The sequence below is a fragment of the Corvus hawaiiensis genome, chromosome 17 (assembly GCF_020740725.1).
Source record: "Corvus hawaiiensis isolate bCorHaw1 chromosome 17, bCorHaw1.pri.cur, whole genome shotgun sequence".
Classification (NCBI taxonomy): Eukaryota; Metazoa; Chordata; class Aves; order Passeriformes; family Corvidae; genus Corvus; species Corvus hawaiiensis.
Window position 1 is genome coordinate 10,014,571 of NC_063229.1, and position 27,648 is coordinate 10,042,218.

The window sequence follows — 27,648 nt, forward strand, 5'->3', positions numbered from 1 at the left end:
TTTTAGTCCACAGAAGGCAGTGTTTTTATTGCCTGAGTGCTCTCTCAAGAACATATTGCAAAGTAGAAGGAAACTTGGTTTAGTGAATTTCTCTGGCCAAGTGGAAAAAATTACAAATTGTTGTGTTTTCAGAATGTTCCCCCTCATTTTTGGCATTGGAGGAGTGAAGCAGTGGTTGCAACCAAAGTGTGAGGGCACAGCTCCCAGCACTTGTACAGCAGCAGCATCCAGAAACCCACTCCCAGGCCATGGCAGAAGCTCCACAGGCACAAACTGAACATCAGGATGCGCCTCAAAGCTTGAGACTAAAGGTAGAGGAGTGGGAGAGTATGAGGAACCAGGGGCCAAATCAGAGCCATTATTTTCATCAGTACTATTGAATATGCTCTTATCAAATTGGGTTTGGGAATCTTTTATGTAGAACGTGGAGTAAACACAGATTAGGAGCTGAGGGATTTTTTACCACTAGGGTTTTGGTGTTGAAAAAAGTTGCTGCAGATGAGCTGGGCATTGTAATCTGGGAGCATGATATGGGGAGCAAAGTCCTGTTTGGGGCTTGGGGTTTCTTCCACAAAACATCAGGAGGTTTTGGAAGCCCTGGGTGAGCTGTTGATGTGATCTGCACAGAGAGCACAGCCTCACACAGCTAACAAGCTCCAGGGCAGCTCTCCTGCCTTTGATTTGAGGCTTTTCTCCAAGCAGAGATGGTAAATTGTAGGCAGAAATAATTCCTGTCAAGGGTCTAACGATGCTTCAAGTTCCCACAACCTTTCAGACAAACAGGGTGGAACAGTACAGCAAATTTTATAAGGAATCTCTAAAAATGTGAAGTGAACATAATGAAGCAAAATTGATCTGTTGTTTTCTTTCAGGAAACAAATACTGCATGAGGAGGCAAAAAGAAGATGGGCCAGAAAAATACAGCTGTACTCTTAAAAGAGGTCAGTCTCTGGACAGCAGCTATCTTCAGACATAAATGTTTTCACATTAAAAAAAAAAAAAGAAAATGTAGGGGCTGTATTTAAGCAACTGCATCTCAACATCCAAGGATGTAATCACCAAACAACTCTTTCAAGTATTCAGCCCAAAGCCACATAAATTCATGATCTGAAGAGCAACCTTGAGACACTTGCACTGGCCTTGCTGGGAGACAGGGATTTGGGAAGGGGAGCGTGTGTCTGTGATCCAGATATGGGTGAGTTTCGCTTTACACATAAAGGACAAAACCAGGAGTTAGGCAGGAAAAAAGCCATGGAGCAAATTTCCAGTGCCTTTGAGGGGATGGATGGCAAAAGGAGCAGGAGCAGCCGCTGCTCAGCTGGGTTGGGAAAAGCTCAGACATGTCCCTCAGCAGGGCCCAGTGTAACATGGCATCCCAGGAGAAATGATCTTGGAAACCTTCATCCCTGTCTGAATCCCTTGGTGGAGTCCCAGGTGAATCAGTGCAGCAGCTCTGCTCTTATTCCAAGTACCAGTGGGCTCCCAGGACAGCGAGTCAGAGCTCAGGGATGGGGCCAGAGCCACCAGTGGGTTCATCCCAGGGTCCCAAACTGCATCTGGGACAATCCCAGAATGGTTTGGGTTGGAAGGGACACACCTTATCTGGATCCTGATGCTCCTGAGGCTTCTCCTGTTCCTGCAGGTTTGTACAACAGGTCTCATCCCAACAGGAAGTGCCACAGCAGGGAACAGGCTTGCTTTGGCATCTGCAGAGAGCTACACCTTCTGAAGATTCTGCTCAGAGCTGGGGAGGACACAGCCCCTGCTCCTGGCACTGAGCCACAGCTTGAGGGATGACCTGGGAACTGACAAAAAGAATTTCCTAAATGACTTCTTAAAGGCTTTCCCATGCTTTTAAAACACACCCCATCATCTGAGGCTGTGATGAAGCAGAGATCTGGCTGGTGCTTTAATGCACCCACTGTGTAGGCTCAGCAGTGGCAAAGGGATTTCTGGGGATGGAAAAGGTCCCTGTGTCATTCCTGGGATGGGAGGAAGAGGATGGTGCTGGCAGACCTGCCCAGAGCGGGTGGGGGAACGTCCCTGCTCAAAGCAAACAATGAACTGCAAACAGGTTTGGAGAAGGTGAATAGTCTGGCAAGGGTAAGAAGCTGGAATTCACTGCTGTGGATGTTTGTGGCAGTGCCAGCAGGGCTCACACTTATGGCAGCACGAATTTGCTGCTGGATTCTGAGGCTGCCATAAACATTTTCAGCTCCCCCAAATTTGGGCTGGCTCTTCAGAGCCCTGTTCCATGGCATGGGCAGAGATGTGCTCCAAGTGCAGGCAGCTGCCAGCCCCATGTCCCAGGGGTTGAAGGAGCAGCACTTTCCTATCAGCTTCAGGGGGCTGCACGTGCTTCATCCTCCTCCTTCATTAGGTTTTGCCATGTCTCCTTGTTAAGGAACAAAAACCCCAACAGCCCCTGGCTAACCAGGAAATGATTTTTCAATCTTCTCCTTGAGGAGGGCAGCGGCACCTGATGTTTCTTAGAATAAAAGTAAATCCTTTTTCTTTCTTTCTTCCCTTTTCCTAGAAATTTTCATCCATATCATCTGGTTGCCAGAGGTGACATTTTCTGCAGCTGAGGTGCCTGATGTCATGGGAGGTGGCTGTGGAGTACTCCGAGTGTTTCTGATTCACGTTTCTTCTGTTTATTTGCCATCAAGGTCACCATGTCTCTTACCCAGGGTTTGGCTCTTACTTTAGCTGGAGCTTTCAAGAAAATGTTAGTTGCATCTTTCCTTTCTGGGAAAATTGCTGTACAAAGTCAACTGAAACTGCCTGAAATTCATCTAGGATTGAGCTAGGAATTAAAAAGGGATATGAAAGTTTGCTCTGAACTTGTGATCTTTGCTTGTTCTGTTTGGATCCTTGTGCTGTGCGTACCTTCAGGGAAATCAGTGTACATCAACTGAACCAAATCCTCTGGGGAAGGAAAAGAGAAGAAACAAAAAGCTTTTTGCAAAAATATTCATCCAGCAAAGCTTTTAAACCTAGTACATTTCCATCCTGGAAATAAATGCCTCCTACAGACCCCCAAACCACCAAGTTTTACTGCAGCTTTATGTGGAAGGCACCTGGGTACAGTGGTGAAGTTCCTTAGAAAAGATGTAAAGGATTTGTGCCGGCAGAACCTGTGCCAGGGCCTCCCCACCCTCACACAGGGAAGAATTTCTTGCCAATATCCGATCTAACCCTTCCCCCAGCACTGGAAAGCCATTCCCCCTTGTCCTGTCACTCCATGCCCTTGTCCCAAGTCCCTCTCCAGCTCTCTTGGAACCTCTTTAGGCACTGGAAGGGGCTCTGAGGTCTTCCCAGAGCCTTCTCTCCTCCAAGCTGAACAGCCCCAGCTCTCAGCCTGTCTCCAGAGCAGAGGGGCTCCAGCACTCTGAGCATCTTTGTGGCTTCCTCCGGACTCCTTTCCGCAGGTCCAATCATCCAAACAGGATGCTTGGTTCCTGGTCTATATGGTGAGTGGGGAAGGACTGAAGGTATCGAACTCTTCCTTTGACATATTGAAGATTATTGTTTTCCCCTGAAAATTTGGCAGCACTTGCACTTGTCAGTGCCTGTCAGGAAGGTCTTTTGCATTTCCCATCCCCTGGAGTGGAGTCTGCCTATCAAGCGTCTCTTCTCCACAGTTTAATGTTTCTGGTAAAGCTGCTAATTTGATTTTTAGATTTTGTCTGAACAGAATTAGCACATATCACACATTGGAGCTGCCAGTCAAGGGAAAAGCCAAGGAATGGTCAGGGGAATGAAAAAAGTTATCCCTCCTGGGGCTACATCAGCAGACAAAGCCCAGATGGTAAAAGTCCCTGTGATCAGTCTTTGCACATCACAGAGATGACAGTGACAGAAGGTGATGATGAGCAGGGCATTGGGACGGGTTCTGCCCCAATTAGGAGTGAATGTTTGCAGGGTGAGGGTGCCACTGCATGGGCTGGGCTGCCCCTGCCCTTGGTGGAGAGCATCATCTGTTTGGAAATTGAGCAGATGAGGTGGTGGTTGCACATCTGGGTGGGGCTGGGACTGACCCTCTGGGTGCCATGGCTGGGTGAGAGAGGAGGTGAGCAGGGGCTCATGCAGGCACCCGGTGCCCTCCTGCTGGAGAAGGCTGGTGGGGAGTTTATATCTCTCAGGGAGCACTGGCACCACAAAGGGATTCTATTCTGCTGGTATTTATTGATGACATCACCATTTCTCCTCCTTTTTATCTAATAAATGCCAGCTCTCCCACAGGCAGATGTCTCAGCCAAAACATTAAGATGCAGAATTAAGTCAAGGACTAAGAGCAAAAACCAGCTCATAGAGGGACACATCTATGGCTCTGCTAACCCTTGCAATGTCCCAGCTTCAAGGGAAGACAATCAGGATGATTTACCAGGGAGACTTGCAGCTCAGTGTGACTCCCATAACCTGCTGCTGATGAGGGGGAGTCCTTGGAAAAGGCAAAGCCATCTCCTTGCTCTGGACAGGGTCACTGACCATGTGTGCAGAGGAGCACACCCAGAGTTAGCAGGATGCTGAGCACGAGTCTCCTCTCCCAACACAGCTGCTTCCCACAAGGTTCACTCCAACACCTGCAGACTTGCAAGGGAACACGTGGTGTCTGTCACACACTGGGAATGCCACAGCGAGGTCAGTGGAGAGCAGCTTTGGGGCTTTGCAAGTGCTGTGGGATGATCCACTCAAGGAGAGCTCAGACCCCACTAACCTTCCACTAGAGAGAACTTCTATGAGTTCAGGTGTCCTCGCTCCGTCCTGGTGTGAAAAAGCCCAGTGTGTATTCCCTGGGATGGAGGAGCTGAGCAGACAGTGAGAACAAAGCCGTCTGCTTCATGTCAGCATTTCCATCTCGTGTTTCGAAATACCCCACCAGGATCGCAGGATTTTTCTCACTTGTGAATTTTATGGGAGGAGAATAAAAGCCTAATAGAAGGCAGAATGAACTCCATGTTTTCTGCTTCAGCATCACCTGCTGGTTCCAATGGGAATTTGCAAACTCGTGGAAGAGCTGGGGAGGTGTTGGGCAGGAGGTGTCAACCAGCCCATTTCACAGGCTTTGGGATTTGCAGTGGGATGCATGTGTGCTTCTCTGGAACGGTTCACATCCAGAAAGCTTCAGTGAAGAAAGCAAGGGCAGAGAGGGCAGTAATAAGGCAGCTTGTTAAATCATTAAATTTTACTGTCATATTCCGAGGTTCACAATGAGGAGACAATAAAAGGCATCCTTGGGCAAAATTTACCAACCACCCTTGGTGACTGTGGCCCTGAACTGCTTTAATATCTACTTCAAAGTTAGTAGAAGCAACTCCAAACATATTGCAAAATCTAACTCACCTTGTCTGAAAGATCAAAGCCTGTAGGAAAGCACAAATCTAAACCTCCAAAAGTATAATTGTCCCTCAGCATTATTAAAAATGCCCTTTCCCTTCTTCCTTTTCCTCAGCCCTCATCCAGATCTTCTTGAGACCAATGGATAGCATGAGATGATGTCTCAGCTTGTAGGGTGACCTCATACAGATAAGATCTCAAGTGAGGTTTATAATTTTTGGGCTTTTAAAATTCTTATTTCAAGAACAAAGTGTTTGAAAACTCCAGGAGAGCTTTCTGTTCTGTTCTTCAGTCTGTTTTCTCACCTGGACTGACCCTCAGTGTGGAATGGGGACCTAATCCATCTGCACCAAACCTCAGCCATAGGGAAACCTTGGGAGGAACTTGTAGAAACATCTTTCTGGAACAGCACATGTCACCAGATCCAGAGGTCACGAGACAGAGGGCATCAGGACAGGGAGGAAAAATTGTTCCCAGGATTTTCCCTGATCTCTGCAGATTTTTATTATGTTAGAACTAGAAAGCCTCAATCACACATCAGGATGGTATTGGGAAGCCTTCAGCATATATAGTAGCAATAAAAAGTAGAGACACGTGGCAATGGTCTCCCAAAGTTTCCTCAGAAATTAATTCAGTGAAATCTTAAAGGAATTAGATGTCTAAGAGTGTTTCTGCATTCTCCAAGGCAGCTCTGTCACTATTGCACTCCAAAATATGGAGGTTTGGTGCTCAGATGCCAAAATGAGGCCTGGGGAAGGAATAGGTTTCCTGTCCTACACAGTGTGTGTAATAAAGCATTCCTTAATTACTGGATTGAATCTGAGACACTTCAAGTGAAAAAAAAATCAAAAAACCAAACCCAACCGAAATTAACAGTAATATTTCACAAAAGTAAATGTAAGTTCCCAGCTTCATCTGTCACAGCTGTTCCTCCGTTTGATGCTGCTGAGATCTGAGCACTGTGATCCCCGGGCATGTCCATGGGCTCAGGAAGCTGCAGCCCTTGGTGGATGCCATCAGAATTCCTCAGCAATCTGGGATGCTTTCCAGGGGAAATCCACTCTGGTTTTTATTGGAGATGGACTGTTTGGAGCAGAGCAAATAAAAGTCCTGTGAGAGGTTGTGATGCGAACTGAGCTGGGATGGGATCAGTGGGATGGGGGCTGGGGGTCCGCGTGGCTGTGCTGGTGGGGATGGGTGGGAAAGCCATCAGGGGTGGGTGACCCTGCTCCCTGTGGGGGCCCAGCTCCGTGGTGGGATGTTCTTTTCAGATGATGGTGCCCTCAGTCTGGACCTCCCTCACAGCTGCAGCTCCTCTGGCACGGAGCAGGACTCTGCAAGGCCGAGGCATTTCCACCTCCCCGGGATGCCCCTTTTCCACCCCCAGGCTCCTGGCGTCTCTCCCCCTCCATCCATCTCGCAAAAGAGTTTGCAGAGTTTGCAGCACTCTCTGGGTGCCTGCAGGAGAGACACGGTGTAAAAAGTCAATCCTTGTTTCTGTGATGAGTGCAGCTGGCAGATCCTGCCTCCGGCACCGAGCTCACGCTGCTCCGGAGACGGACACGGCCTCAGTGAAGGTGAGGGAGGGTGAGCCTGGAAGAAGCAGAAGACATGAAGCAAAATGGTCTTGAGGGCAATTTGAGGGAAGTAATGAGAGGTTCAGAAACTGGGACAGAGCTGGGGTCAGGTCTGGAGGAGCATCTCCCTGTGTCTGAAGGAGAGGATGAGGTGCCAAAGTGCAGCTGTTCCCTGCTTTGTGCCTCCTGCTTGGAAAACACTTAAATAACAGCCCCAAATGTGTTCCTTCTGTGTTCCTGAGAAAGTTGTGGTAGGGTAGCTATTTCTTAAAGACCTCTCACACAACTTTTCACAACCAGATGAGAAAAACAGTAATAGGATATGTGTTGCTCAGGGTCTTTTCACACAGTTTTTCACATTCAAAAGCCTGGCTCAATCACAAACACTCAGTATCAGCATCAGTGGCTTTCCTGAACTGGGCCTGAAAAGCTCCACCAGTTCCAGAGCTGTCACTGCAGCATTTGTACCACAAACTTTGCTGAGGCTGGAAAACTCCAAGGAGAGGAGGAGCCTCAGGTGCACAATTTCATTCCATGATGAGTGCAGGTGATGTAGGTTGGGTGGGTGAGGGATAAAAGAGCTGTGTGGGGTTGGGGAAGGGGGTTTGGCTGTGCGGAGGGTGAGGAATATGTGGAAATGGATCAGCTTGTGGGATGGAGCAGCTTCTTAGGCAAGAATGGAGAGGCTTCTGATGGAGGGTAAATGCTACTTTTGCAGGGGAATGGTACCATTTCCTCAGCTGGGAGTGAGCTCTGAGCAGCCCAGGGTGCCGGATAGCCCCTCCCATGGCCACCAGTGCCTGTGGGCAGGCATGGCTGGCTGCAGCCACTGACATCTGTGACATACATTTAGAAGTGTTTTTTTATCCTGCCAAACATTCAGGCCCAGTTTTTTGGCTTCTGTGACTCAGCACAGCTTTGCTGGAACCAGCTTATCCCAGTAAGGCTGTTGACTCTCAGTCCCATGTTAAATTATGGGGAGCTGGAGTGTGTGTACAGCGCTGCAGCCACGGCTCTTCATGTGACATCTCCAGAGCATGACAGCCACATAAATAGCATATGTGAGGAGACAGCACGTATCTGCTGCTTGGTGCATATTATTTACATACATCTCCTCCACCTAACTGGTGGCTCTCCCCAGTCATGGATCTGTTAAAGGCTGGAGCCTTTTCAAGGCAGATATTCAAGCCTTTGAGAAACTGATGGGAATGCATTTCCCTCTATTGTTGCTTGAAATTTTCAGTAAACGTCTATTGTTTCCTCTTGCTGGAAAATGGAATGAGGGAAGGCTTCTGAGGCTGAGTTCAAGTGGGTTAAAGCTGTGAAAACATCCTGCTTTGGGGTGGTTTATCAGGCATCAGCTGCTATTGATCCACACAACAGTGAGAACTTGAGTGACATCTCTTCAGGGGGAAGCAAACTGCAAATGGTTTCTGGGTTTCTTCGTGGCTTTTTTTGCAGTGATTTTGTTGCTCTCCAAGCTGTTGGCTATGTAAAAGGGCTGCAGCACAAAGGTGATAAGCAGATTTTTACTTTGAAAGGCTCCTGTGAAATTCACCATCTGAGCACAGAGATGTTTTCCTCCCTAAGGGATAAGAGGTTAAAATGCTGGAATGATGTTCAGAGGATCTAAATTCATCATCTGTTGCTGTTCCTTACTGAGTACCTGTGTCAGTCCTGCAACCATCACTGCCTTTCTTGAAATCAGAGACCCTTACTCTCTCAGCATCTGGGACACCCAAACAGTGAGCCTTGGACAATGGATGCCCATTCCCAGAATGGTGAAAAAATCGGTGTCCTGGGCATGGGATAATGGGGGGAGGAGGGGTTTCTGTCTTGTAAGAGTAGAGGGACTTGCTTGCTTTAAGGTTCACAAGTTTGAGATGCAAAAAAGAGGAAGACAGTAAAACACAATTTAATGTTGCAGTGAAGATTAATGGCCTCATCTGTAGGCACCTGAAATGATCAGTCCCTTGAAAATTGCAAATAGTAATGGCAGACAATAAAATATCAGTGAAGTGGGTAGCATTGTATGCTCTTTCTCCTGCTGGAGGTTGGGGGATTTTGCTCTAAATGAATTTTTGGTGAAAGCAAGATCTGCTCTAATTATGTGTAAGTAATGAGGATCAGGCCTAGCAGCACACACAGTGTTCTTAAAATGCAGGTGGCTGCTGGCACTAGTCCTGGTTATTCTCCTTACCATGGACCTTGTAGATGGGTAGAAGCGAAATGGAGAAATTTCATCTGTATTTTTGCATGAAATGGACATGAATTACACTTGTTCTGCTGTCCTGCTGTTTTAGAAAGAGGAATCCATTGACTCCAGCTTTGTTAACCTGGTGGCCCTGGGAGCCAGCTGGTTCTTCAGGAAATTGGTTTATTGCATAATATGCCGGTTCCTATGAACCAGTTCCTTGCAGCCTCAGGAACTGGCAGGGAGGTCCCCAGCCAGCATCAAGGTACAGAAGTACCTTGTCAGGGTACAGAAGTGTCAAGACTGGGCAGGTGAAGCTGCCCTTCAGGGATGTGGGGATGTATGAGCTCAGCTGCCCTCCTCTGCTGGGCTGAGCTAAAATCTGTATGAGATCTGTATGAATGTCTGAGCTTGTATTTGTGACTAGGTCTGAGAGTGTATGGGGTGTACCAGGATCAGTCACCTCTGATATGGGCTGGACCATCACCCTGCCATTTGCATCTTGAGATCTTGTCCCAGATCTGCTCTTCCCGGGAAGTTCAGTGATCGTGGAAGGGAGATTGGGACTTTGAACAAGGTAGGACATGGCCTGTGACATCCCACTGACCCCATTCCCCTTGCTGGGTCTGGGATTTAGGGAACATCCCAATGCAAGCTGCAGTCAGCAGGATGCCTTTTCCCACAGTGTGTTTGTCCCCAGGCCCCACTTTGCTCCTTGGGAACACTTTTTCTGGTTTTCTTTTTGTTCTGATGCTTGGCAGTGCAGAAAAGGTTCTGCAGAGGCTTCTGCCATCTCTAAAATGAGTCTGACTGAGGAAGTACAAAAGCTACAATGAATATGTATTACTGGAAATATTGAAGAAGCCAATGTCCCCTTCTTAATAGATGTTATTTCTCATTCTTTGAATGAGTCTGCTGGCCATGGAGGGCAGATAATCCAGTTGTGGAATCTCTCTTGTCTTGTGTTGTTACATGATTTATAGCACCATGCAAGGAAGAGAATTTGTCACCACGGTCTCGGTGAAGTGTCATTGAGTCTCCTTGTAGAGGCTGCTCTGGAAAAGTGGGTTTTAGGGTTCAAGAAAAATGTTTTCATATTTTTGTCTTTTTGTTTATTTTTTTTCTTGTTTCCCTGATGCTCTAACAGTTGACCATAGATCTGTAAAGATCATCTTGTTCTAACTCCCCTGCCTTAGGAAAGGATACTTCATTGCTAAATCTTTGTCATCATTAATGTCCTAAGAACAAATATCACCCATTACCGGTGGTTGTGGTACAAATTTAGCTAATTAGCCTTTGGCAAGCCATTAATCAGGTGCCCATCATCCCAGCAGTGACAGCTGCATTTTTGAACCTTTGCTTTCCAGCACACTCCACATCCCCCCAGACTTTCTCCTGCTCCTCTCCAGCCCAGGTGCTCATTCCCTGCATGAAAAAATGATTTCACATCTTGCAAAATTAATTCTCTGCTTATGATGGCCTTGATTAAACAGATTGACAAACCGTGCTAAAGGTGGCAAAACAGCTCTGACATGCAGACGTCTTCACCTCCTGAAAGGAAAGGCAGAAAAAAAATCCCTGTTGGCTGTTGCTGTTATGAGATGCAGGTGGCTGAGGGCTGTTTTCTGCAGAATCAGCAAAAGTTCTCCACGTTTAGGAACAATGTCTGTAAAGTTAAACTGGTTGAAACAGCAGAAGATGCAATTATTGGCACTTGAACTGGATTATCTTGAAATAGTTAAGGATTTTTCATCCACAGCTGATGTAGACTGTGCTGATGCTCCAGGAGTTTGGAGGTAGAAATGGGAAAGATATGTGTGGTTGCCCCATCTCTAGAAGTGTTCAAGGCCAGGTTGGATGGAGCTTGGAGAAATCTGCTCTAGTGGAAAGTGTTTTCACTTCATGTTGATGCTCTGGACTCTCTCTTATAAATTCAGCATCTCCTAATGATGTGTGAGATCTTCTGCCTCCACCAAGGCTCTCTGGGCATCACCTGGAAGAAGGGTGGCTTTTTTTGTCTTGTTCTTTTCTTAGCTTTTGTTTCCTTGCTGTCTGCTAAGAAACCTTCAAGCTTAAGAGTTGATCTGCTTTTTAAAGAAATAGGCTGGGAGAAGTCCTGTTTGGGTAATGTAGATAAAATTTAGGTGGCATTTCTTCCTGGCCTTCGTGCAGAGACCCCAGTGGACAGGGGACTTCTGATGAGGAGAAAATCTGGCAATCCTGCTCTTGAGATGATTGTCCTCCTCTCATCCCAGGGATCCTGAGAGGAGTATGTGTTAAGATACCATGAGATATTTTGGAAGGACAAATCTCACCATTATTGAATTATAATTGTGGTGAAATCATGTGAAGCAGTAGGATTGGGACTGAAGGTGCAGCATGAACCTCCTGGGCTTCTTTTCCCCATGCAAGGAGGGCAGGGATGAACACTGAGGAGAAACTAGAGGGATGGATGAGGGGAATTTTTGGAAGAATGTTTTTCCCAGACACATATCTTGGCTGTCAGTAGTTCAAAGTGCAATCCTGATCCCTTTTCCAGCAGCCTTTCTGAAACATCTCAGGCGAAAAAGAAAGCTACAACAAGATAAAGAAATAGGTGAACCTGCTGTATTTGCTGCACTGCATTAACATGAAGGGAGTGTGGGAAGGGCTGAGAGCATTTGTTGGGGTGAGAGCCAGCAGAGAGGAGCAGAGCTGAATTTGCAAATATTCTTCCCATCAGCTCCTGGGCTGTCCAGCTGGGAGCTCTTGCACTGATTTACTGCTGTCCTTCCTTCAGCCTTTGGAAATCAATCCACTGACAATTAAGGTAATGTCTGGTCTAATATTTATTTCACACTCCCCTTAATGGACTGTCAAACCCCCACTTTTCGAAGCAGTGAGACTGTTCTGTTCCACAGGAGGGCTGGAGCTCTGGGTCATGCTTTTTCCCCTTGTCCCTGTTAAAGCTGAAATCTCTTGTTGGAGCTTTCAAGAAAATTGCCATGCAGCACCATACCTTAGCATTGTGTTCCTGGTGAAGAAGGTGTAGCTTTTGTGCTACATATCCCCAGACATCCATTAAAAGAGAGCTGGAGCACAAAGGGGTAGCCCTGGCTGCCTGCTGGGCCCCAGGAGCTCTGTGTTGGGCTGGCTGTGGGCTGGGAAGACAAGAAAGCTTTGCTGCCCAAGAGCACATGTTCTTTTTCTCCACCTCCTGGGCAAGTGTGCCCTGAATTTGCTCTGACCTGCGTGTCTCTGCTTGTGTCCCCAACACTGAGAAATTTCCCCAAACTGCTGGGAAATGGCTTCTTTGGGGAAACACTGCAGATGGCCAGAGGCACCAGAGCAGGGGGCTCTGGTTCTCAGCTGTCAATCCACCTCTGATCTGGGATCAAACTGTGCACCCTGTTTGGGGGCTGGCCTACCTGGGGGGCTCTGCAGCTCCTGGGCCCCGATTTTATCAAGGGTCAACGTCCCCCAGTCAGACTGGGAAGTGCAGGTACCTGAGGGGTCTGTGTAGATCACCCCACCTTGAGGTAAGGAATTTAGCACTGCAGCTTCTGAAATATCTAACTCAGATGCAAAGTGCAGGATGTTTTGGGTTACCAAAATGACCTTTAGCTAGCGCTGCCAGAAGAATGTTAAATAATAACAATTTTCTGCCCGTAGTTCTCATTCCTCCTCGTATTTTTTTTGCCAGTTTCTAGGTCAGATTCCCCATTCCGCTGCTCCTGCGCTAGAACAGCGCTCAGGTTGCACAATTGCAGAGGAGGGAGGAATCTGCTTCCCGAATCCCGATCTTCCCAGTAGCCTTTCCCGATTCTTCCCTTCCTCCCAGCGTCTCCTGCTGGGGGCCCACCCCAGGTAGGCTGCGGGTCGGGGGCTGCGGCAGGGTGGGTTTGGGGAGGTTGGGGGGGGGTGCTGGTCCCCCCTCGCCGCGCCGAGGGTGGGACGAGGAGGCCACCGCAGCTCCCCCGGGGCGGGGGGAGGACGCTGCCCGTGTCTCGCAGGTGTGGGCTCGCCTTCCCTTCGCTGCGTTTGGTTATTTATCATTCCCCCCCCCCTTTTCCTCCTTCCCCCTCCCGCTTTTCTCTTACGCAGTAGGAGCAGCCCGGCAGCCTGGCTCTGCCCAGCCGCCCTCCGTCCTCCCTCCCTCCCTCTCCCTCTCCCTCATCCCTCCCTTTTCCTTAAAAACGTGGGCTCCGGGGTGCAGCCCCCTGTGCTGGCAGCATCCCTTCCTGTGAGAGCAGCCCTTTCCCCTCCTCCACCTGCGGAGCCCCCGGCTTTGTCCCGTGTCCCCCCCATCCCCCGGCTCGGGGGTGCTGGATGTGGCCCCGGCGAGTGGAGTCTGGTCCGGAGCTGCGCTAGAGGGGACCTGCCGCAGGTACGGAGCCGGCTGGGGTTTATTGCCAACTTCGGGCTTTTCCTGCTGTTTTGTCGTGATACGGACCGGTGGGGTCGTGCCGGAGCCGCGGTGGCTCTCGGGGTACACGGGCGTCAGGGGAAGGTCTGGGGGCACAAAACCGCATGTGGGGGACTCACCGACCCGCAGGGATGGGAGAGGCAGGTGGGAACATCCAGCCCCTCGGAGAAGGGACGATGTGTGCAGCCGGCACGTCCCCTGCGCCGGCGGTGTGGAGATGTGCGTGATCCCTGTGTGCTCGGGATGCGCCAGGCTCTCAGGGTTGCAGCCCATTAAAATGCTCCTGGAGAGGGGGGCTGTGCTCCTCGGCAGTAAATCATCCTTCTCCCTGGTAATAAATCACCCTTCCCCGGCGTTTCTCATGCATTCGCCTCGCTACAGTCCCGCGCCACCCGTTTGATCAGCAGATTTTAAAGCTGTCTCTTGCTGCCCCAGGTCCTTGGCGCAGGCTGCTGCTTCGGGATGGACCCGCTCTTCCCTGCCCACATTTTTGAAGACCCTGACCTGAGGAAGCTGCTGAATGACTCCTCCATGCTCAACCTGAGCTTTCTGCCCAGCAACTGGTTCAACAACAGCACAGGGGACGGTTTCCTTCCGCTCAGCATCAAGATCACCATCGTGGTCGTCTACTCCATCGTGTGCATTGTGGGGCTGGTGGGCAACTGCTCCGTCATGTATGTGATCGTCAGGTAGGACACCAGGGAGGCTCCAGGGAAAGCTGGGAGCGGGGCAGACCTTCCCTCCCTCAATCCCTGCTGCGGGTAAAGCAGGCAGGCGCTTCCCTGGGGCTTGAGATGTGCTTTAGAGGTAACGATGTGGCATTTGCTTTATTGTTTTGGTTTTATCTGTTTTTTTCCCTTCCTAGGCTGTGATGAAGGTTTCTGCCAGTTTTCAGCTGCCCTCTGGTGCCTCCTAAAGTTTAACCCAGAGAATGGAACAGAGTGAGCAGATCTGCTCAAAAAAAATGGGGCTTTTAAAATTTTTTTAGGGAGCTGGATGTCCCTGGGGAGGGTGACGTGCTGGGAGCATTCCACTGCCAGGGTGTGCTGGCTCCTTAATGGGACCTCTCCTTCCTGTGCTGTGTCCGGCACCCCAGCTGTGTTTGCAGGTGCTGCTCCATCTGGGAGCTGGCTCTTTCCAAAGCTGAACCTTGTTGCAAAGGAAAGAGCCTGCTGGGAAGCTTCCTTTTACTTTTACAGGGGAAAAATCACAAATGTAAATCTTCCACCTCTGTGGAGCCTGCAGACTTAAATAAGACGTGAGAGGATGCTGCAGAGTTAAGGGCAACTTCTCTGGCTCCTTGTGCTGAAGTCAGGAGAATGGGGGAGACTTTTGCAGAGGGACAGCACAGAGCATGCACCACTCCATCCTCCCTGCCAATTGTTGGCATTTTGAGAGTCCCTGTCTGCTTTTGCTGTGGTTCAAACTCTTCTGTTTCTGGGAATCAGAAACCTTGTTTGCCCTCTAAGTACAGAGTAAGTTTGTGCAGCTCTTAGGGCTGTAATTATGTTCAACCCCAGCATCCCCCTTCTGATCCCTGCACCCTGCGTGTTAAGGAGGGAGCTTCCATTTTATCCACATCTTGGAGCAGATTCCTGGTGCAGGTGGATGCTGCCAGCACAAGAAAAGACAGGCTGAATCCTCCAACAGAAGATGACATTGTTTAGCAGGTATTCAGGCACTGGTGAGGTTGTCTTGTTCCTGCCAGGAGCCCAACTGCTTCCAAAGCACCTTTCTCCTGAATAACTACAACTTGGCTGGGGGAGATGCTGCAAAATTAGGTCTTTGGTATCGGAGGTTGGTGAAGGGTGGTTAAATCTCTGCTCCAAGGACAAAGTGACATGACTGTTCATCAGGCTGCCTGTCTGTGCTCTGTTAACTGAGGAGTTTATGGCAGGGAGAAGGGATCCCCTTAGCCCTGGGGAGTCTGCAGATGCAGAGAGGAGGTTTGCAGCACACTGGTGCCATATCTGAAGACCTCGTGTTCCTTCCCAGTGTAGTAGCAATCACTGGAGCAGTTTGTGGGTGTGTGTAACTGTGTGAGTAGTGAGGCTCTGGAAGCTGGAAGCCCTTGTCTGATGATGGTGATCATGATGTAGCTGCATGGGAATGCCAGCCCGTGTGCAGCAGAGGAAGGGAGTCCTTACCCCGTGCATGAACCTTAATGTGTGCAGGGAGAAGTCTGGGCAGAAATCTTTTCCCTGTTTGCAGAGGTCTGGTGGGATGTGCACGGCAGGATCCTGCTGGCCCTGCTGATCCCAGGGCTGGGACTGGAGGATCACCAGTAACCCAACTGTCCCAAACTGGTGTCCTGGGCAGGGTGGACCTGTGCCATGGCTATGCAGGAAAAATACTGGCTTCTGCTCCACACCTTTTTTGACTTCGATACTTTCCAGTTGGATAAAGGCAACTCAGGAAAAGAAAGTGGGATTTAGCACTGGAATCCCCCCTGGAATTTACCTCATTTTGTGTGTGTCCTCTAGTTTCACAGTTTTTAAGCAATTGAAAACTGAAGACAGGGTCTGCCTCCAGTTGCCCTCAGGCTTTTCCATTTCTCTATTTCCCTTTATTCAGAAACCCCATATATATACATAAAAGCCAACATAAGTTTTTATTATCTGGGGAGTCCTTTTTTGCGATTCACCTCTGTTTTTTCCAAAAAACTCGGTGAGCCTGGAGAGCCCCCTTGTAAAGTGTGTGCTGGGGAGGTTATAACTGAGCTAGAGCACAAGTAGGAGCTGCTGTTCCCCATCCGTGTCCCCTGGGAGCTCAGTACTGAGCTGAGACCAACACTGAGTTATAGCCAAGGCAATGACCCTTGAGTCGATGAGTAACAACTTCTGGTTATCTCTGTCCAGGATTCTTCTCTCCTTGCCCTGTCTGTTGAAGTCAGGAGCAGGTGTGAGGATGAATTGGGCTCAATATCAAACTTTTGACCCTGGCCACGTACACAGATTGATGCAGAGCTGCCAAGTGGTGGCCCTACAAGGAGGATGCTGATGAACTTCTCAAACACAGGTTTTTCTCCTCAGATTCGAGCTTTGATGCTTCACACCTTGAATAGCACCTGGTTTTCAGTAGGTTGGAAGTTGGTTGCTGGCAAGTCCACACAGGGTTTTGGGGCTCTTAATGATAAATCTCTTCCATTAATGGAAAAATGATCGACAAACCCTCTGTGATGCACCCCTATCGCTGTAGGTAATGAGCACCGCACACAAGCTTTTTTCTTTCCATGCTTCAGCAAGGATAATCAGGCTTCAACACATTACACAGCCCATAGGAAAATTTTCTTCCAGAAGAAGACTGGTGGTGTTACAGACAATAACAGTTTCCCAGTTTTGAGGGAGTTGGGAAATAAATAGGCTCTAATACCAGCATTCGAGGAAGTTGGAGGCCTCAGGATAGCTCATTTTTTTGTTTCTCCTGAATGAGTTTTTTGCAGCACCAAGGGAAAAGTTTTTAAATCTGGTATTTCACACAAAAGTGCAGCTTCAAATCCTCCTCTAGGTTTTCCTCTGTGTTGTAGAACCCAGCCTACATCTCTATTATATTTGGAGTGATTTAACATTTGGAATGATTAATTTATAGAGACAGTCATCATGTGACTGTCGATCCCTTCCAGTGCTGAGCAGCACTAATTGAGTAAAATGGAGAAGGGCTCTTGTGAGGAACACGATTTCCTGGACAGTAAAAGGCCTATTGTGGGAACCTGCCTCGTCTGTGGCTTTGTTCTGCTGGCTCATCCTGGAGCTCCTTGCCAGCAGAGACGATGCCTCCCCTCCCTCCTCCTTCTGCTGTTTGCTCTCTTCTGCATATATTTCCTGTTCTGCTTCTTAATGAATGTGAAACAAGGAGCTGAACAGAGGGTTTGGGGGAGAGTGGGGGAAACCAGGCTGCTGAAATCCCTCCTAGCTATTAACTGAAGTCTACAAGGCTGCTTGCCCAAGATCTTTGTTTTTAGGAAGGAAAGCAAAGGGGAAGGCGGATGAATTGTTGGCCCCGGGGGTGGGGCTGGCTCATGGGGCTGGAGATGGTGCTGACCCAGGTGTTGTTACAGGGGGGTGACAGAGGCCCCAAATCCCTGCCAGCCACTGGTGTGCCATGGGAGGGACAAGGTGCAGCTTCTAGTCCAGGGAGTCTCTGTTGTCTCCAGCTGCTGTGATGCTGAGCAGTGGGGATCTGGAGGACTCCCTTCCTCCTGTTCAAACCCCCATGGGAATGCTGCCTCATTTCTTGGGCAGCAAGAAATTGCTATGGCAGCTCTCTGTCGGGAGCCTGGCAAAATCCTGGCGATGCTCAGCTCTCTCTGTGGCAGAACACATTTCAGAGCATTTTGAGCAATGTTTTAGGCAGTTTAGTGCTGTCTAGGCCCTTTTCATCTGCTGCCTCCAGGTGAAGCTTTAGGAGGAAGGATGTGATGGGAAGGTGCTGCATCATGAGCCTGCCAGGGGATGCTGTGCCAGCTGTCGTTCTGCTTGAAAACTGCCTCAGTCCCCGAGAATAGGGGTGAGGGCAGCTGGCTGTGATGAGACAGGGGAAATGAAGTTAATTATGACATTTCAGAGATCCTGATTCCTTAATAGAAATCTCTCTAAGGGAAAAGCCTGGACCAGATGTGTGTCTCAGAGCTGAAATGCAGTGAGTGCTTCACACAGTGGGGACCCAGTGGACACGAGTGGGGCCATCTGAGACCTTTGTTGTCTCCAGGTCTGCCTCTTAATTTTTCCTTGAAACATAAAATAAACAGACATAAATTACTGCAGCTTATAGAGGAATGAAACCCACCCCAAGGTCTCTTTGCCCTGGAAAGTGAGTGGAGCCAGGGGAGGATGGTCAGGTGAGCAGGAGGGGATCCTGCTGGGATAATGGCTACAGAGGACAGGTCTGCAGTTCCCTGATTTCTGGGTCTGCATGAGTCCAGGTGAGCTGGGCTCAGCCACATGACCCACGGTAACCACATCTGGCCCCTGCTAGCACAGGTCCTGTAGCTTCAGGGTGTGTTGGAGGGCTCTTTGTTCCACCTGGCTGTGGTGAGGTGGGTGAAAGGGAGTTGCCCATGTGCAGTAGTAACTCTGTGATGTTCAACACGGGACTTGGTTCCCAGTGTTTTTCAGAGACTGGACAATTCCCAGGTGCATTTTGGACATGAGCAATTCAGCAGAGGCAGATCTGACCCACGAGCAGGGATAAGAGCATCCTGCTGCAGGGTGGATGCTGATGAGTGCCCTTCTTAGACCAGAGCACCATTCCTGGTGTCCAAGCACCTGCTCAGGGATGTGGGAGCATCCCTGGGAGCCCCTGGGTGAGCTGCTGAAGCCTTTGCAACAGCAGCTACAGAGCCTCCTCCCTTGGCATGGCAGCACCATCCACACTGGTCCCCAGAGAACACCTGGAGCGCAGGGTGGGGCTGGTTTTTCATAGCTGTCCCTCAGACAGAGCAGTGAGACTCAGGGACAAGAAAACACCAACGTGTGTTCTCATCCTGGCTGGCTGCAGATTCCCTAACTTTCACCTCCTAGTCAGTCCCTGTCTTGCTGGGTAATTTATAGGCTTTTGGGTGCCTTGTTGGTGGTTGCTTTTGCTGTAGTGTCTGGCCTCAGAGTGCAGACTGATTTAAATTTGTCCTTCTCAAATTCTGTGTGTTTGCTCAGGGCCTGTTGAACCATTAAGAATAAATCATCTTAAGCTGGCCAGAAGTTTTAAGCTGAGGGGGCTCTGGGATGGTGATCAGAGCAGCAGGGATGCAGAGAGCACAGTGTGGGCGGACGGCTGAGGAGACACAAATCATGACAGAACGTGCCAGATCAAATATCAGCTTCACAGGACCTGAGGGCTGGGAGCAGGCTGGGAGCAGAGATGGGAGAGAAGTGGGGCTGATTTCCACCATCACAGGGTGGGAGCAGCTCAGTAAAAATCCTCCTTGGGCCTTTTCTGCTCTTTTTTGCATGTCCAGAGATGGGGGCAAAGGCTGTCCCTGCTGCCGGGGTGTGAGGTGGGGATGGAGGGAGCTGCTCAAGGTGAACAACACTGTCTGCATCCTAATTAGCTGAAGCTACACATACTAAAATCAAGAGGCTCCAAGAGGCAGAGAGCTCCTGGAAATAAAGCTCAGGGTTCTGCAGGGCTGCAGGCTTTGCTTTGGTCCCTCTGCCCCTGGTGTCTGCAGCTCTGTTTTGGGCTGTGGGTTTGCTGCAGCCAGCTGGTCCTTAGCCCCAGCCCTGCAGCCTTGCTGTGGCTGGGTGGCAAAGAGGGAAAGATGCTAAAACAGGAGGTCTGCAGCTCACCCTGAGGCTCAGCCAGGGGCAGAATCCATTCTTGTGAGGAACAGGTCCTTAAAGCCCAGAGGGTTTGTCTACCTACCTACCCTTAATGACCTGCCCTTAATCTCCTCTCCCAGATTGTGTGCTCCCCTAACCAGAGGGTCCACTTAACAAAAAGGAGGGGGAAGATGAGTTCTGAGCTGATATCCAGGTGTTTTTCCTCTCAGGCTTCAGCATCCGAGAGAACAGGAGAGCAGAGTAAAGCAATTACTGTTGTGATAAAGGGGGAGCTGGATGGAGAGCTGAGAACCACCCTGTGGGAGATGCTCCATTAGGAAATTACCTCTGTGGCAGAGTGCAAGAAAGTGGCCCAGCAGGGAGTTAATGTCCTCCATGGAATCCACAGGCTTATCTGCAGCAGAGCTGTGTCATGGAGGAAGAAACTGATGTGCCTCCTAAAGCCTCAGAGTTTAATTTGTCTTTTTTTTTTGTGCAGATTAAGAGACAGAACACTCTCAGTTCTGGAGGAAAAGAAATAGACATTAATCCACAGAGAAATGATTGATTGATTTCTGCGTGTACTGAACATTCTGGAATTGTTTGGGAACATTGGTTGGTTGGGACAATGACTGTTGGCTCTCAGCATGTAGAGAAAGTGGTGTAGAAGTAATTAATTAGGTGTAAATTAATTCCCCCCCCCCTTTCAAAAGTGCAAAATAGCTTTAAATTCCACTGGAAGATGTGTTGAAGGAAGTGGTGGGACAGCCACCTCAGTGTGTCCCGTGTGGGAGAGAGGGAAGGTGGCTCTGCTGTAACCTCGAGGAGGTGGTGAGGAAGGAGGCAGAGGAGAGGGATCTGTGCATTGAGGGCTTTTGCAGGGCCAGACAGAGCAATTGCACCTGAATTCATGCTGACAAGTGTCTGGGAGGAGTGGGGCTGGAGGGATGTGGGAGGGAGCTGAAGGTTTGATCTGCACACCCTGAGTTCAGGGCTGGCTGAGATGCCCCAGACTTCTCAGTCCTGGGCACACAGGAATGTGCAGGGAGGCAGCTTTGACCCCCATGGATGCTGGATGGAGGTTGGAGGTGGGTGAATTGCTGCTTGTTTCTCCCACTGGTCAATGACAAAAAATCAAACCCAAACAACCTTTAAGTTTTTCTGTTTTGCAGTGAAGTTGCTCACCATTGCTCAAATTTGCTATTCCCTTGAGTTATAACATCAGTGAAAGCAGTCAGGGTTAGAGGCATGTTGATGAATTGCCTCTGGCTCCAGCCCTCCTGGCAGGATGGACTGCAACAAACTTGACCTTCGGGAAGCTTGAGCCAGCCCAGCCAGGTTTGTGGTGTTCAGGGGAAACTGCAGCTCCCAGGAGACCTTTGCCTTTACCTTACCACAGTCTTAGGTGACTGAATAACTTCCTAAAGCCTGAGCTGACAATGCTTTTTTTTTGTGAGAGCTGATAAAACAGTGATTTCATTTTAATCCCCCTCTGCTGACCTGGAGAGGAAAGTGAATCCACCCACACACCCACCTCCTCCCCCTGTGCTTTGCCACGTTTATGTCAACTGCAAGAATTCAAACAAGAATGGAAAACTTGCCCACCCTGAGATGCTTCTCTGGAGTTCAGGGCACTGCAGCTTGCTGTAATTCTCCTTAGTAAATCCCAAAGCTTAAAGCCCTGGCAACTGCCTGGTTGTGTTGGATTTGCAAAGTGCTTTTGCTCATTCATTCCATCACAAAAGGAAAGGCACTGGCATTTTCCTTCTACTGCCTTTGGTTATGTAAGTTTATCTGGGCTGGCTTTCTAAGAACCTGTGATTGATTTCTGGGCCAGGCAAAGCCTCACTCAGGCTTGTGCGGGGATCTCAAAGTATTTCCAACAATGTTTCTATCAGTGATCACCTCCAAAATCTTCCCTTGGCTTTCAGGGTCAAACGTAGGATCATTTGGTCTTGCTTTCTGAAGCTGCTTTCAGACCTCTGATAGGAGCCCAGCTTAGAGCTCCAAGGCATGTAAAAAAAGACTTTATAGTCTGGATTGTGGCTCCCCTTTCTGCTTCTCTTGCAAACCTGGCCACGTCACCATGTGTCCCAGCAGGGTTCAGAATGTGCCAGTGATAATGTTCTGCCAAGGATTCAAATCATTTATCAAGAGCTGAAGAAGCTCAGACCCTCAGGGGAGGGCACAGCACTGAGAAGGGCAGTTGTGGGTTTGCTTTTCTGAATCAAATTGGCAAAAAGAGCTTTTTAGGTCAAATCAGACCCCTTAATATTCTAACACATATCAGGCTGAAAATAGTGCAGCAGTTTACGGTAGAAGCGTTACCCTCAAATGAACTTGCACTCTGTTAATAACATCATTGTCTGCCATTTTTGGCGACGTTTCTGCTAAGGCCATTAGTAGAGTAAATGATGGATGAGCTGTAGTTTTAAAATTATACCTGTTTGAGCTCTTATTCTGCCCATGAGAGGAATATCCTGGAGCTGAAATGTTAGATTCAGCCACAGAGTCACTGTTGAGCTTCCATTTCTGCAGATGCTGCACATCCCCCTGGATAGGTGGTCACAGCTGGCTCTGCATCATTTCCCAAGTGTGAAAAGGAGATGATTGCCATTAGAGCAAGGTGACTTTCTTTGGGGCAGTCGGTTCATGTGGTAAAAGTAATACTGAAATGACAAAAAGTCTTTGAAGTAGAGTTTGACTCGTGACTTTATTCCTTTCTTTAGGAAGAACCATTGTGATGTTCTGGTTTCTGATTCAAACCTAGCTCCTCAACAGTTTTTGGCTGACCAGGGCTGGCCATGTTGCCCGTTCTGATTTGACAGCTCACATTAGCCATGCTCTCTGGCCATGAGTCCACACCAAATGGCTGATCAGCTTACCCCTGCACCTTTCAAACCAGCGTACTGGCTAAAGCTCTCACCAATACTTACAATAATGAAGCCATAGGTAGTGAAATCCTAACTTGGCCCTATTGAAGTAATTTTTTGAGAAACACCATCTGAGCCTCAGGCTTTCATGGTGCTCACTGGCAGTCTGAGGGAATGATTCTCCTGCCCATGGAACTGACTGTGGAGGGATCATTTTTGGTGTTGTAGGAGATGGGCTGATCTGTGTGGGAGGTTGAAAGGTGAGTGTGGCCAATCTCACTACGTAAGAAAATACAGCACCTCCTTCCTAAAGGAGCAGAATCTGCTTCAGTAAAGTTCAGTGTCTGACCCATCAGGGCCAGGTGGAGCTCTAATCATTGCTCATTCCTGCGTTTCAGATTCACCAAGATGAAGACAGCCACCAACATTTACATCTTCAACCTTGCTCTGGCTGACACCCTGTGCCTGATGACCTTGCCCTTTCAGGGAACAGACACATTCCTGGGCTTCTGGCCCTTTGGCAATGTCCTGTGCAAGATCGCCATCTCCATCGACTACTACAATATGTTCACCAGCACCTTCACGCTGACGATGATGAGTGTGGACCGCTACATCGCCATCTGCCACCCCATCAAAGCCCTGGACATCCGCACGCCCCACAAGGCCAAGGTGGTCAATGTTTGCATCTGGGCATTGGCTTCTGTCTTTGGCATCCCGGCCATGGTGATGGGATCTGCAGAGAATGAGAACAATGGTCAGTACAACTGCATCCCGAGGGAGGGAGGTGCTGGTGGACAGGAGGGGCCAGGGAGAGGGGTGCCAGTTTCATCAGTGGGGTGAGGTCTCTGCTGTAAAATCATCTTAACTCTTCCCTTTCTGCCCCTGCCTCTCTGTATCACTGCTACTGCTTTTCTAGTATTAAACATAGAATTGGATTTTCCAGTATTAAACGTAACATTGGAATTTCCAGTATTAAATGCAGAATTAGTATTTTCTAGTATTAAACAGAATTGTTATGTTAGGTTGGGAAAGATCTCTAAGATCATCAAGTCCAACCATTAACCTAACTAACCTAAACTAATCTGCATGTGCAGATGCTTTTCTGCTTGATCTGTGTTTGCTGATCTTCCTTTCCATTTTATTTTTTTACTCTTGCAGAAATTGATTGTCTAATTAAGCTCCCTTCTCCCGTGGACTACTGGGATCCAGTGTTTGGCATCTGTGTCTTTCTCTTCTCCTTTATGATCCCCGTGTTGATCATCACCATTTGCTACAGCCTTATGATCAGGCGGCTCAAGAACGTCCGTGTCCTCTCGGGCTCCAAGGAGAAGGACCGGAACCTGAGACGCATCACCCGCATGGTCCTCGTGGTGGTGGCAGTCTTCATCGTCTGCTGGACTCCCATCCAGATTTTTGTGCTGGTGCAGTGCTTGGGTGCCAAGGCAGAAAGCGAGCTGGAGCTAGCCATCTCCTGCTTCTGCACCGCGCTGGGATACGCCAACAGCAGCCTGAACCCCGTGCTCTACGCCTTCTTGGATGAGAACTTCAAGGCGTGCTTCAAGAAGTTCTGCTTCCCCACCACCTTCAGGACCGAGCTCCAGATGTCCAACAGGATGTGCAGCATTGCCAAGGATGTTGCCTATGCCTGCAAGAACTCAGAGGGGACTAACAATCCGGCCTGACTAGGCATGGAAATCCCCATGGTGGCTGTCGCCCAGCAGAGTCCGACCACCCCCACGTCAGAACTAACTCAGATAACGGCCCTTTAGCAGGACCTCAAAACTGAGAGGTGAGAAACCAAGGAAACAATTTTGGGGGTTGGGAAAACCGGATACTGCGAGAGCATGCAGAGAAAGTGAGCCCATTTGATGCATTTTTAATTCCAGTGCATCCTGCACTATGGAACATATTTGAAATCAGCCCTTTGATTCCTGCAAAACCCTGGGGTTTGCAACATTATTGAGAGTTTGGGAATCAAGGGTTTAAAATAGGCATTGCTCCTGGGGCTTATGCTTCTGCTGCTGGGAGACAGACAAAATGTGAACTCTTGCATTGCTTTTGTCCTCCCTGAGCGGAGATGTTAACGTTTCGCGTGGCTCACCAGGCGCTCCTGTGCGGGTTTTCCTCCTGTGCCATCGCTCTGAAATCAGACTTTGCTGCAGCCAAAGTGGGCAGGAGCCATCAGACAAAACCCAAGATCATCTCCAGGATGAGTCATCGTGCAGGGAAGGATGCAGGGAGGGAGAGGAGGGAGCTGACGGGAAGAGAAATTCAAACTGCCTTCAAATGCCAGCTCCTGCAGATGGGATCAGCAGTGAAACCCCCTCTCAGAGGGGAGCAGAGGGAGAGAAGGGACTGTCAGAACTGATGACGTAGCTCCAAAGAGGAGGAAGAAAAAAGACCGAGGAAATGAACACAATTCCTCATTTACATGCTGCTACAACTTTTTTTTTAAACTCTGTATTTCCAGTGTAATAATGGACAGAATGTGTCTGTATATACATGTCTGTAGTGGAATAGGTGCAGATACATGTAGGATTTCTCCTTACCAAGCATGCCTTGGGCATCTTCCTCGGTGAGAGGAGGAAGGAATGAAGTGGCCTATAGACACATGTATTTATGTCTTGGGGAAAGCCGTTTGGGAGAATGGCAGCTCTTCCAGAAGACATGGACATTCCTGGTGGGAGGAGGCAGCCTAAACCAGTGCCACCTGCTCCACATGGGATAAGCGGGCACAAACCATACAAAACGTGGGGTTCTGTGGTTTGTTTTATGTTTTTAACTGAAATGAGATCCACGATGCTGAGAGCACGTGGGAAATGCTGCCCAGGTACCAGCCCTCCTGCCAACCATGGATTGATTTTCCTCTCCCAGAGTAGGCCAGAGCTTTGTGCAAAATGAAATGTCCTGTCATTTCACTCGATAACAAAAGCTTCCCCAAAGAGTTTCACCACCGAATGCCCTCTGTGCTGGGGAGGGCAGCAGGCTGGGATTCTCCCTGTAGCACAACAGCCCAGGGAAATCCGGGCAGTGGTGGCCAGTGGTGCTGACGGAGGAGCAAATCACCAACCTCCACCTGGAGAGGGGAGGTCTCTCAACTTGAGAACCAGCAGCGTTGTCCAGACTGTACAGATTCCAATGTGAATATATTTCTTGTGCTCTGGTCTATGAGATTCTGTAGTTTTAATGCATTGATTTGCCAATATTTTAATGCTGTCTTGTTCTTTATATATGCTGTACAAAGGAATCAAATGTTATATTTCTATGTAGTGTTTCCCTCATGGTTGGGCTTAAAATATAGATGCAATTCCAGTGTTCCACGTGTAGGACCCAGATCCCTTGTAAACTGCTCAAGCTGGGAGGATTTTGATGCTGATTAGCATTTGATTGGGAATCTGGATGTTTGCTAACTTTGCAATTAGCACTTCCCCTGACCAATCTGGAGGGAGGAGGAAATCTGGGCACTTTAAGCACTTTGTAGTGGATGTTAATCCCTGAGCCCTCACCAGAAAATCCCATATAAACCCCAGGCATGTGAAGAACAGCTCCTTGAGAACTGCATTGCTGGCAAGCTTCATCCATGCCTTTGGAAAAACTGGATTTTAGGTGGGATGTTATTTGTGGGTGCAGTAACAGCATTGGGCAGTGAGTGATCTTGGGTCCTCTCAGCCCCTCTGCTGTGGGATGGTCTGATGGGGTCTGGGAATGGTTGGGGCTGAAGCTGGGAACTGACTGCCGGGCTGTTCTTACCCTTCGGGAGCAGGAGAACATTCATTGGTGGCTGGCTGAGGAACAGCCACCCTCCCTTTGTTGTTCTTGGCTGGGTTTTTAAATAGATTGATGTCCTCTGAAGAAAATATACCCGTGTTTGGCATTTTTTACATATGGATTTTGTTATAATGACTATGCTGCAACGATCTTATATATTCAAGTACTCAATAAATGTGTGTTTTGGGTATTTCCATGGCCCTTGCAGTGAATGTGTTTAGGCATTCTGTTCAATGCTCAGTGGAGTTTGTTGTAAGAAGAGCAGCAAACACCTGAAAGCAAAACTTTATTGTACTGTGCCTCTGGAGTTACAGGCTCATGGTCAGCTGGATGGCTTTAGTGCTGGCTCTGTAATTCCCTTTGGAAGTGGTTGTGTTGGTGTGATTTTTACAACTGCCGCAGTGTAAATGACAATTAGGTGGCTACTTGTGTGCTTTAATAAAGGACAATAAAAACTCCTGTGCCTTGGATGATAATCTGGAAGAGTTAACTGGGTGGATTGGGAATGTCTCAGCCCATCCCTTTTAGGGGAGACCAGTGGGAACTTTTGTTACACAGGAAACTTTGTCTGTAGTTAACATAGGAACAGAAGATGTGAAAATGCTGGAAATTGGGTCCCTGGGTCTTGCAAAGGGCAGCTGTGATGTGTAGCCAGGGCAGCAGTGCAGGCAGCTGCTGCTGTTAGAGGTGAAGTCTGCTGAAGGATGAAAACAAGCTCTTCCCACATCCTCTCCCCACAGTTCCCTGGAGTTATGGGGTTAAGCATGACCTAGGACAACAATAAATTGCAGAACTGCTCTGAAAATAAAACCAAGGCCACATTCTGTAGGAAAGATAGATCAGCCAGTGAGATGTGCAATAAGGAATATTGATAAGGAATATTGATTTCTGCACAGAGATCAATATTCCTACCCAAGCAGGTAAATATCAGGAGAGGGATTTTTATTAGCAGTGGTGATTTTCTTCTTAAAAAAGAAAAAGTAAATTGGTGAGAAAAAAAATGGAGATCTTTATTTTTCTTCTAGTTCAATTAATTATAAGTATCCAGGGGTGGGTTCTTACAGCAAAACCATAAACCAAAGTGCTTTATTCAGTATTATGGGATTTATTAATGTGCTAAGTCTTCTCTCTGCTGCTGTTGGCTGAAATCAAGTGCTGTAAGAGGCTGAGGAATGGATGAGCTGGGGACTGAGCTCTCCCCCAAGCAGCTCCCTGGCTCTTAGTAAGCCTGGCC

General features: G+C 48.6%; 1 protein-coding gene and 2 long non-coding RNA genes across 4 annotated transcripts; 2 read left to right on the top strand and 1 right to left on the bottom strand.

The window, feature by feature from the left end:
* On the bottom strand, window positions 1–13,896 carry LOC125334842. Of its 2 annotated transcripts, none has more exons than XR_007207254.1 (2): window positions 13,636–13,896; window positions 1–2,928 (listed from the first exon to the last, which is right to left on the bottom strand). It is a non-coding gene; the product is annotated as an uncharacterized LOC125334842 (long non-coding RNA). The 2 variants fall into 2 exon arrangements; XR_007207255.1 differs by lacking the exon at window positions 1–2,928 and adding an exon at window positions 5,174–6,933.
* LOC125334841 lies at window positions 872–2,843 on the top strand. The gene is made up of 2 exons (XR_007207253.1): window positions 872–941; window positions 2,537–2,843. It is a non-coding gene; the product is annotated as an uncharacterized LOC125334841 (long non-coding RNA).
* OPRL1 (opioid related nociceptin receptor 1) lies at window positions 12,803–26,882 on the top strand. Its single transcript, XM_048322044.1, has 5 exons — window positions 12,803–12,957; window positions 13,195–13,477; window positions 13,952–14,205; window positions 23,045–23,400; window positions 23,805–26,882. The coding sequence occupies exons 3-5, from the start codon at window positions 13,979–13,981 to the stop codon at window positions 24,326–24,328; spliced, it is 1,107 nt and encodes a 368-aa protein (XP_048178001.1). The 5' UTR covers window positions 12,803–12,957; window positions 13,195–13,477; window positions 13,952–13,978; the 3' UTR covers window positions 24,329–26,882.
* The last annotated feature ends 766 nt before the right edge of the window (window positions 26,883–27,648 follow it).

Bases quoted from the DNA above. Each gene is read 5' to 3' on its own strand.
- OPRL1 (XM_048322044.1), top strand. From the start codon at position 13,979: ATGGACCCGCTCTTCCCTGCCCACATTTTTGAAGACCCTGACCTGAGG. The intron at 14,206-23,044 runs GTAGGACACCAG...CCTGCGTTTCAG, and splicing joins GTCATGTATGTGATCGTCAG to ATTCACCAAGATGAAGACAG. The intron at 23,401-23,804 runs GTCAGTACAACT...TTACTCTTGCAG, and splicing joins TGCAGAGAATGAGAACAATG to AAATTGATTGTCTAATTAAG.